This window comes from Opisthocomus hoazin, chromosome 5, assembly GCF_030867145.1.
Source record: "Opisthocomus hoazin isolate bOpiHoa1 chromosome 5, bOpiHoa1.hap1, whole genome shotgun sequence".
Lineage (NCBI taxonomy): Eukaryota > Metazoa > Chordata > Aves > Opisthocomiformes > Opisthocomidae > Opisthocomus > Opisthocomus hoazin.
The window spans coordinates 32209111-32220406 of NC_134418.1; the positions used below are offsets into that span (position 1 = coordinate 32209111).

The 11296-nt window shown below is 39.8% G+C and overlaps 1 protein-coding gene across 1 annotated transcript in view; it reads left to right on the forward strand.

Moving 5' to 3' along the window:
- Nucleotides 1–11029, forward strand: part of UGT8 (UDP glycosyltransferase 8) — a 54775-nt gene extending 43746 nt beyond the window's left edge. Inside the window, exons 3-6 of the mRNA XM_075420887.1 lie at nucleotides 2505–2647; nucleotides 5248–5324; nucleotides 6822–7041; nucleotides 8703–11029. Coding sequence (XP_075277002.1) covers nucleotides 2505–2647; nucleotides 5248–5324; nucleotides 6822–7041; nucleotides 8703–9066 — 804 coding nt within the window. The 3' untranslated portion in view covers nucleotides 9067–11029. The remainder of the gene's footprint in view (nucleotides 1–2504; nucleotides 2648–5247; nucleotides 5325–6821; nucleotides 7042–8702) is intronic.
- Nucleotides 11030–11296: the final 267 nt, after the last annotated feature.

The following is an 11296-nucleotide window of genomic DNA, read 5'->3' on the forward strand; positions in this document are numbered from 1 at the left end:
ATGGATCATGCTTAAGCTTGGAGGAGGTAACGCTTGAATAGCAGTCAGCTCTTCTGAGCCTCTCTTCTCTCCAGGACTGTATCTCATGGGATTCTTCCAAGCAGGTCCCTGAAGAGGCCAGTGTTGGTTCTCTTGAAGTTCAGGAGATGCTGCTATTCTTTGTCCTCTCAGTATCCTGAACTCCTCCATCTCATGGTCACAGAAGCCAAGGCTGCCCCTGATCTTTGCATCCCAAACAAGGTCTCCCTTGTTTGTATGTGTGAGGTCCAGGAGAGTCTTCCCTTGTCAGCTTCTTGAGTACCTGTGTCATGGAGTTGCCATCAAGAAGGCACTACAGAAACCTCCAGCTTTGTGCCCCTCTGGCGTGTATCAGGGTGCCCTATGAAGACCAGAGCCTGTGAATGCTGGGCTTCTTCCAGTGGTTGGAAGAAAACCACCTTGTAACAGGTGACTTCAGCTCTCAGAATATAACTTAATTGAATGTCACAAATGGGTAGAGAGCTGTCTTTTACAGCACAGCGCTTGATTGCTTTTCAGAATGGTTTGTCTTAGAGGCCACTAAAGGTGATTTTTCTATATGGCTTTAAACAAGAGATAGGAAATAGTTCAACATGTAACTAGTTGAACCACTAAGTAAAAATGACTGTCATATAATTACATTTGCAGCATGCCTTAGATCTTTAAGTGAAAATCAAGGACAAACTTTAAATAAATCGCAAAACCACTTGGAAACTTTCAGGTCAGAAGTTCAGCCCATAAGAAAAGATTCAGCTTCGAGGCAGGTTGCAGACACTTCCCTTCCTTTCCCTTCTTCCCGCTCCCTCCGCAAACATAGGAAAAAAAAATGGAAAGTGCACTGGGAAAGGATGAAGAAAAATGGAAAGGTGTGAGTTCTAGGGAAGATGGAAATCCCTTTTTCACTGCATAGCAGAGACTAGTGCACGACCGCCAGTGTAATCTGCAGGTCTTTGTTATGCCTACTGTTCTTTGTGGTTTTGTGCTCAGATATGATAGCACAGCATTACTCTGTTACTGTCTGGTCTGCCATTTATTACCAGGACAAGAAGTGCATTGTGAACAGGGCTCTTTATTTTCGTTTTACTCATTTCCTAGTGCTGTACTGGTGTTGAGCAGGCTTGTGCTTAAATTTGGTGAGACCAGAATTAAACCGTCTCCTGGGAAATATAAGTTATTCTTTGGCAGACTGACGTACCTGTATGTCTCGTATAATTTTTTAGTTTCCACTGCCAACAGTTGCATTGGAAAAATAGAATTTAAATCTTTGTTTCCAAAAGCAAAGAGGACACTGAGGCTTCTACCTTCCCCCCCCCCCCCCCCCCCCCCCAGTTTTTCCCCCCCTGAAGCCAAATGACATTGTTCTTGTGTCTGAGACTTGTTTAGCTGGCAGCTCTGCGTGCTCTTGTAAGCTAGGATGGTTTTTCCTCTGACCCTGCAGAGCCCTGCAGTCCTGGTGGCGGTTGGTAGTGGCGTCTGCTGCCTTGCCTTGTCATCAGCGACACTGACCCTGCAGCGGAGGAAGCATCGCAGAGTGCCCCACTGTAAAAGCTGCTGCTTCTGAACTTGAGTCTCACGGCGTGGCTGTCAGGTTACCCCCAGGAGATTGATGTTGGTTCTGCTTTTGGAGTGCTTCTGAGCAGTGCAGTACTGCAGACCCCTGCTTTCGGCATTGTTGCCTTCCTTGCGTAAGTTGAGGCAGTCCTTGAATCAAGAGGGTCAGCAAAAATTGTGTTGCAAGAGACTCTATGTCATAGCATTTACAGGAGGAGGATGAGCTTATGGATGTAAAGGGCTGTGGCCTTTTTTACACTTGTGTGTATTTAATGTAATACTAGTAGCTTGCTGTAGAAGAGGCACACAGTTAGGTCTAAGAAAGATAAAGTATATAGAGGGGCATCCACCCTGTACTTGCCATACAGGTGCATTATTGTTCCTTGCTCCTTGAAATATTGGAGCAGTGGCAGCTGAAGGTGTTCTTTAAAGCTCTGGCTTATTTCAGGTTGTGTTTATTGTTTCTGTATAAATGAAATAAAAATAACCCCTTTGAAGTACTCTCACATTTTAAGGCTAGAAATCACGTAGTTGAATTTCAGACTTCACTCCTGTATTTCCTGTGCCATACTTCCCAGGCTGATACTATGAGACAGTTCTGTTTGGATTTTTCTGAGTTAAAATGTAGTATATTATTAGCATGTGAACGTGTGTCAGCTGATCAGTTAAGAAAGGACAAATTGTCTTATGAAACTGACTGTTAATACTGAAGCTAAAACAAACCCAGAAGAATTTTGCTGTTCATAGCCCGTACTGTGGATTCTGAATCGAGACATTATGCTCGATAACTTCTAAAACATTTATGACTTTTGAAACTTGGCTTGTGAGGTAATATCAGGACCAACAACTGTTCTTCCTAAGCAGTGTTTATGTAATGTGTTTCTGTGGTTTACCTGTGCTTGTACAGTGCTCAGTATATATTTTCACTTTAACAGGATCTCCAGACGTGGGTGGATGGTGCTAACGAAAATGGCTTTGTCCTCGTCTCATTTGGTGCTGGAGTGAAATACCTGTCAGAAGATGTAGCAAATAAGTTAGCACATGCTCTGGCGAGACTGCCTCAGAGAGTTATTTGGAGGTAAGCGCAATGATGGATGTCCTTGGGGTGATTTCAAGCACGCTCGTTTCCTATTGTGCCATCTTGATCTAGAGTTGCAGAAGCTGAAATTGAGACAGTCCGGGTGGCACAGAGGACCTGACTCTTTTGAAAGGCGCTCTTTGTGGAAATGTTGCAGTCCCCTGGTAATAAGGAGGAGCAATGATTTTGTGGCAGAATAAGGCATAGGTTATACTGCTATGTTGAGTTTATAACCTAGAAGTATTGGGGACAGTGAAAAGAGTCTGAGGTTATAACATTTGTGACATACTGTCATCATCTCTGAGAAAGAAGCCTCCGTAGGGAGCAAGAATGGCATCCTGCTGATTTAATTCTAGGTTTTCTTTCTTCTTTATCTTTCTTATTTTTCCTGTCTTTTTTGGGCTGCTTTTCCTCTTTTGTCTGCAAATACAGACTCTCATAATTACTTTTCTCACTTGTTTCATATGTGAGAAATTGGAGGAAGAAAAATCTGCAGGAGTGAAAATCGGTAAAAAGCTTTCTTGGCTTTAAAAACATCTGGAGTGGCTCTCTAAACTTACTGTAAAAATCCAAGAACTGTTTAGTCATCTCTGCTTCACATGGAGTGTCACTCTAGAATATAATTGAGGAGTTAATGTGAACCATCGGTTTCCAAATAATCAGTGTCCTACAATTTATGATTGCTGTCCTTGCTGCACTTTTGGAGTTGTATTGGCAGTCTGTTTAGTGTCTTGTTCCCTGCCATCTCTTAGGGACTGTTTTCATAACTGTGTTATAAATGAAATAGTAAAGCTCACTAATGAACAGGAAAATGAAAATTCTTCAGGCCATGGCACAGAGCCTTTGGTAGTTGTAGTAAGGTTCTCAGTTTATGTTTGGGTAGGGCAGCTGTGTGTTTATTGTTTACGAAGCCTGCAACACTGCTTGACTTGTAATTAGTTATTAGTCCCAGTTGATCATCTTTTCTTTTGTTCTATCCTTTTATCATACTTTCGCTGGAATGATTTCTGTAGGAAGTATCCACTTTCTGTAGTAAATAATTCAATTTTAATGGATTTGTCTCGGGGATAGCTGTTTTAATGCAAAAGCAACAATTCCAGTTGAAGCCTTCTGTTAAAATTTGTAGTTTTCTTTGCTAGTATTTCCTTACCAATGCTTTTTTGTTATTTTTTGTTTTGTTCTGTTTTTGTTGTCTGCAGTCTATTATCTGCTGAATCCCTTTTGGATAAGGGAACCCACCTGCTGTTTCTTTCCATCATCATTTGTAGAATGGGAAGATGTCTCTGGGACTAGGTGTAAGACATGATCTTTGGGAGAGCTGAGCAAGTTGCTTTCAGTCACCCCAGTGAGAATTTGAGATGCATAATTAAATATCTAAATATGAAATTATGAGTCCAACTTTGTGGTTTTTTTATTCTTCAGATCATTGACCTATGGTCTGTGTTGGATGCAAGTGGTTGTTATGCTAGATATTTCTGAAAATGAGAAAGGTAGTACTGCTTGGCAGTCTCTCATGATGCCAAATCAAGAAAATCTTTGTACTTCTTTATATGCTTCTGATTATGGAGTACTAGTTAGAGCCAAAACCAGTAATATAACTCATTTGTTTTAATATAAGTTAGTATAAATAACGTAGGCTTTTTTCAATGTATAGAATGGACAAACCAGTTGTAAAGATGTATGGCTTGCTTAATTGGGAAATATGTAGGTGATTCTTTATGAAGTTGTAGTTCTAATGCTCTCTAATAACCAGAATATTTTTAAGTCATTCAAGGGAGCTGTCACAAAACAGTTCTATCCTCTAGTAGTTACTGGTAATTTTTTCCCCTCTTTCTTTTCTGTTTGGAATATATTTAAATTTTTATATTGACTACATATGATACTAATATGTAGATCAATATGTATTTTGAGCCTGTATTTTATGGGCTAAACTTTTCCAGCAACCTCAGGTGAGCAAGATGTTGTCATTGGATTTCAGGCAGTTGAGCAAGTAAGAAAAATACACTTGTCTCACAGTCTGCTCCTGAACTTTTCATCAATAGCTTCTTGCCTCATAAGCTGAGATATAACCTTTTCCCTTCCTGATGTTGGTAACTCCTTTTCGAATAAGACCGTGTCCGTTATTAAGAGCTGCAGGAACTGACCAACTGGAAGGGAACACCTTGTGTTGATGGTACGGGTTATTATTTGTGTGCTGATAGGATGTTCTTGGCAGAGTTATTTGTCTAGTACCAGCCAGTTTTCAGTAAAGTAATGGACTCCGAACCATAGAGAGGTTATAAAACCTCCTGCCAGTCATAGTGGTGAAGTTATATATGCTTTCAGAATGAACTACATTGCTGTTATGTTAATAGAAAACATTGCATTTCAAGCCAGATTGCAGGGAAACTGGATGATGAAAACATGAAGTTGGAAGTTACTAGCTATTTACAGTGTTTTGTTTGAGCCTATTTTATTTTCTGTAATAGTGAACAATAGTATCCCCATGTAACTGGAGATCTGCTTAGGGCTCATGGATCACTTGGTTTGACTCTCTGGTTTGAGTTTATCGGTTTTGGAGGTCTTGATAACTCAGTTTCAATTTGATTTTATTGTTCTAGGTTTTCGGGAAACAAACCAAGGAATTTGGGCAACAATACGAAGCTTATAGAATGGCTACCTCAAAATGACCTCCTTGGTGAGTATCTATTTTAATCATACGTCGCTTATTCTCACTCAAGTTCAGATTTCTCTTCCAACAATATTCCACTGAATTAACAGTCATTATAAATCTAGAAGTATTTCTGTAATGGAAGTCATAGAATATAGAATTTGTGAGAATTTTAAGATGATGAAATTAAACACCTTTCTGGTGTTAATTATCTTTCCCTGGTAGTAAGTCCATTTTTTCCTTAAGTTAATTGTCCTGAGAAGGGCATAGCTATTCCAAAGACTATCTGGCCTAATGGAAGATTTTTTTGACAAGTGTCTTCTATACCATGGGAGCGATACAGTTAAGAGGAAAAAAAAAAGATGTATAAGTAGGAATTGTCTTGAATCAGCTATTTTGGAGAACTGATGCCTGTTAACTATTAATTTCTCTGATATGAAAAAGCATGGTGTTTACTGGTCTCTTCACGGAAGAGTCATAAAACTGAGCATACAATATTTGTTCACATTGCATCAGAAGAAGTCTTAGGGGTCTGTACGTACTGATGTATACATACACATTTATTTTTCTCCATAGAAAGCTCTAACAGAACTTGGGCATGTGTTGCAAGCTGATAATAACTTTTCTGTTTAACCTGGAGTACTCCGGGTTCTCAGATTCAGAAATGAAACATGATATTCCATGGTACTTGATACACCATCTTTTGGTAAAGAGTATTTTTGAGTCTATGAATTTTATTTTTTTTCCCTTCCTTCCCTGTCGAAGGTTAGCTGAATACATTGCATATCTAAGGGTCCACAAACTATTTATGGTTGTCTATGGGATACCTGGATATTTATGTGTTCGCAAAACACCTGCAATGCTGCGATGGGCGCTGATGAATGCGTGAAGCATGCAAGTGCATCCTTGTGTGTGCATGTCAGCTGCAGTATTTTTCGTAATATAGTGATTAGGCAAATGACTTTTAAAGCAGGTAGATTTGTTTTGGTTGCTAAATTGCTCTGAGGCAGTCTCATTTTTCCATTAGATAAGATTGTTATCATTATTGTCAGATCTTGCTAGCCTGAAGTAAGGCATTGTGAAGCTTTAGAGAGAATGTAACCTCAGTTGTCCTGTTATTGAGTTGCTTGTATTTCATATGAATAATGAGGAAGAACACTCCCTCCCTGGCTCATTTGTACTGCTAAACTGGTTGTAGTCACCACCTGGAGCTACTCAGGAGTAAGCAATGTATATTAATTACTCCATTAATAATTTTACATGACTCACGTATGTGAGAATTTTCTTTGTGGTGGCTGTTCCCTTTCTCTTCGTGTGTAAGGATATAATCTAATGCATGTGATATTTCAACGGAGTGGGTTTACGGAGGAGAACTTAAGAAGAAGTTGCATTTGTTTTGCCTTCCTGAATTGCAGCCACAGAAACATGGTGACAAATGTGCTGTACCCGGTTGCTCTGATAACTTTACGTTAAGGAGATGTAAAATGTTTCTTTTCTTAATCTTCATGCATCTTCTGTTTTCAGGTCACTCTAACATTAAAGCTTTTCTTAGTCATGGAGGTTTGAACAGCATTTTTGAAACCATGTACCATGGGGTCCCGGTGGTGGGGATTCCCCTTTTTGGAGACCATTATGATACTATGACTCGTGTGCAGGCCAAAGGCATGGGAATATTGTTGAACTGGAAGACTGTCACTGAGAGCGAATTGTATGAAACCCTAGTAAAAGTTATTAATGATCCCAGGTATGGAACGAGTGATTGCTTCTTACTTTTGTTTTAAGCTGTTGTTATGAGTTAACTATGCATATACAGAACCTTTGCGCAAGGGAAAAAACCCCGCATGTTGGGATTTATTCGTGTGTACAGTTGGGACAAGTCTTTGGATGGTTGTCCCATTTCACAAGATTTCTCTGTTGATCAGGTTTCTGTGTGGGTGCTAAGCTCATTGCCTGGGGTACCAAAACTCAATTGTCTCATTTGCTTTTTGCACCAGTTGCCATGCAAAGGGCAGAAAGGTTATAGCAACAAACCTGTCCTGATTTACTCCTTGTTGCAGACCCGTGTCTCTGTGTGTGTCTTGATTACTTGATGTTTAGCAGTCTGCCTGTTGTGCTGCCTAAGGGGTCTGGAGCAAACTACACCTATACGATTGTAGGGTGGTGTGTTTGGATTGTAGCTAAAAATAGGGAGGAGGTATTCAAAAAGAGTGACTTTTTTCTAAAGTCCCATCATGTGATTAAAAAAAAAAAAAATTAGTTTCCTGTTCTGGCCTGTAATACCTCTCTTAAGGTCGGGAGGGTTATTCATGTTTGTTGCAATGGCGATTTTCTAACAAACTGTTATGAATATGAGGGCCCCAGCCTGTTTTTTGTAATTTTTTTTTTTTTTTTTGTTATGTGGAGTAAGTAAAAGCCCATGAATTGGGTTTCATAACTCTTTCTAATTCTAGCAAATGAATTTGCTCAGAGATATGGAAGTGCAAGGAGAGTCACTTGACAAGTTTGTTCTGAACTGTTCTGTTTTAAACATCTGTGATGTTCAGACCATCTCCAGATGAAAAATAATGATGCATTAGCCCAATACAATAAACCACCAGCTAACTGTGGTTTTGGGGTACGGTGCTGACACTGCTTCTTGCTTCCATGGGAGCAAAGTCTTTAAGCGCCGCTTGCCTTGGGAAAGGAGAAACCAGTAAGGAACGAGCAGCAGAACAGCAGTGAAGGGGAATGTCACTAAAGAGATCTCAAGAACATCAGTTGCATCACCTTTCCGTTGTGCAACTATCTTTAGAAGAAAGGCAAGTCCTGCATAAATAACCCGTTGACTCTGTAGCTGTGGGAGGAGAGAAGGAATTTGACATGATCGGCTGCTGGGGACAGCTTGTTGAGAAAAATGAAAAGTTTTAGGTCGAACTCTGGACCCGAGAGGAAATACTCTGTTGCGCAGTCAGAAACCAGTGTCTTGCTTTGTTCTGTGTTTCTCTAGTAATTCAGTTGCACAACAACATAAATGACTGGTGTGTTAGAGTATGTTGCCACTTTACAGTGGGAAGGGCAAATGTGTCTCACCTGATAGGATTCATTTTGGATTCGGTAAGACTCCCCTCTGGCAGCAGGTCAGCTTGGCCCTTCATCGCTTTGCTGGAGGATGGATTTCTGCCTTTAGTCACACGTGGGTCTGCTTTTCTAGTCATTCTTCGTCAGTGAGCTGTATGGACTGATTTAAAGACAGACTATCTGCCATGTCTAGCCCTCCGTATGCTGGTGGTTGCGAGAGTCCTGTGGCGATATGCTGTTTGATCTGAAGAGGCTTAAATGCACTTAGGTGTGTGCAGACTTGCATTGCTCAGAGCGCTGATGAAAATTTTTCCTTTCTTCCATTTTCTTTCTGTTTCTTCCCCACAGCTACCGCCAGCGAGCCCAGAGGCTGTCTGAGATTCACAAAGACCAACCTGGTCATCCTGTTAACCGGACTGTATACTGGATTAATTACATTCTCCGTCACAACGGAGCCCAACATCTACGTGCCGCTGTTTACAGCATCTCTTTATATCAGTATTTCTTACTGGATATTGCCTTTGTTGTACTAGTGGGTGCTGCCTTACTTTGTTATATTTGGGCCAGGATGACAAAATTTATCCGCAAACAAAGCAAACATCTCTGGTCGAGTGACGAACATAGCGCTGTTAATGGACATTACCAGAATGGGATACCGAACGGCAAGTATAGAAGAAATGGTCACATTAAGCATGAAAAAAAGGTGAAATGAGCCAACCGCCCCATGTATAGTAGTAATAAATCAGATCAGTAATCGAATTTTATCGCTGTAACTTAGTCTAACAACTACTTAAAACCTCAGTAAGCAGTTCTAACACTCCCCTTCAGTATGTAATATTATGTGACAAAATTCTATGGAACTAAGAAAAGTCTTTTTAAAAAAAAAAAAGGCAAGCACAACCTAAAATGGAAAATATTTTATTCTTAATACTGATGCAGAGAGGTTATTTTGGCACTGAAGTTTTTAGAAGCCTTAATTGTCTAAAGTTATACAATGACCGTATTTATGAATTTTCAGTTTTTAAAAGCTAGATGTGTGTGTCCCAAATGAGGAGAGGTTTCTTTTTATTTGCAGAGGCTTTTTCCTTTTTATTTTTTTATTATTTTAATAGATTCATCTTTTGGCTGAGAGGACTTTAGTGCTAGCTCTGTGTTTCCTTTTATTGAAGGTTCAACATGTGTAAGAATGCTGTTCAAAAAAAAAAATTTTTTTCCCAGTGTTTGTGCAAGAAATAGTAAGTTGTGGACTGAGAACACAGACACGAAAAAAAACAAACCTTAAAATAAGCACTGAAGGAAAATGGCAAAAATATGTACTCCTTTTACTGATAAGCTACGTGACTCTTCTGCTCAGTATGAGTACTTTGGAGAAAAGGGTCTTGAGCAAGTCTACAATGTGGCTTATTTTTTAATTTATACAGAACTTTGTTTCCTTTCTCTGCATATATAATTTATGCCATGAAAATATTAGGGAGTTCTATTTCAGTTTAAAATGTGGCTGTGTGGGAAGCAGATTTGCAGAATTAACACAATAAATGAAATAAGCAACAACAACAAAAAGAAAATCTAGCCCTGTGCTTAATATAGAAGGTTTTGTAATGGCCCGGAGCTGTGCAGAATCAAACCGCTGTTTGGGGTTTGTTTGAAAAACAAACAAACAACAAACACCCTCCCCAACCCCAAAGCTGAATGTCTTTGCTCTTAATTCTCATTACTATTAAGTTCTTTCTAAATTGCGGTGTTATAGATGTTCTCTTTCAATGGTTGTATCTGGAAAAATACTACCTTCTGTTAGTCTGGGCCACGCTATCCATGTTTCATGTAGTTGCCAATACGAATTCTCTGATGCGGGACGGGAGGCTGCTCTCCGGCTGGGTGACTGGCCTTCCTTTTGAGGTCTGGTGGGATGCGTGGGGCGAAGCCTGGCCACCCGAAGCCAACCCACAAAGCTTGCGGAGGCAGTTGTCTCCCCCTCCCCCTGCTACGGCCCCTCCTTGCAACAATCTCTTTCAATCATTGTCGCCGACGCTGGCGGTGGTGAGCACTGAGGGCGGGGAGGCAGGGTGCAGGGCGTGAAATCATAACTGCCCTGCGGAACCAGAGTTGGCAACTATGAGTTTATTTCCATGTTATTCTGTTTACTTGGAATTTGCACTACACATGTTGCGAGTGTGTCGTTTATTTATTTGCAGTTTGACATCCCTTGCCTGGAAGAGAAAGGAAAGAAACCCATTTACCTAGTGTTGTTCACTAACATGGGAAGAGTTGTGATGATTACAGGATGCTGAGATCATCTTCATACACAGTGATGCAATATTTCACTATCATTCCATCAGGAGCCTCTATCCTGTAGCAATAAGTAACAGTACAGATATCTTTCTAATATACAGTACAGCTACTTGTACTGCTTTCTGAATACTTGAAGAAAATGGTATTATAAATAAACCTATTAGCTATACCTTTTTACAATCTTGCAGTTTGTGGCAACTAAAGGAGCACACAGAGGTGATGAATGGTGGGATGGTGGTAAGATTTCGAGTGTATGAATGACTTGGTTTAAATGGTTTTATTTTTTGGCATTGAAGAAGGTACAAAAGCACTGACCGGATGATTAAGCATAATTTAATCTCCACTGTGATAAAACTTAAGCAATAAACATGGATTTAATAGAGAAACTCTGTTGTTGGAAGTATATTTTTGTTCAAATGAATGCTGTTTATTTTAAAATACCCAGTGTGTGTGAGTGTATATAAATGTGGATGGTTATTAGGATACACAGATTCTTTCTTCTCAGTATATACCATGATGCATGATACATATCTGAAATCAGAAATTACTATATTTTGTGTATGTAGATCTATTTTCTGTAGAAGCATTGAATCAATTGAAAGACAGATTGCTTAACCAGATTTCTGTTTTAAGGCAGTTTAAATTTTTTAAAG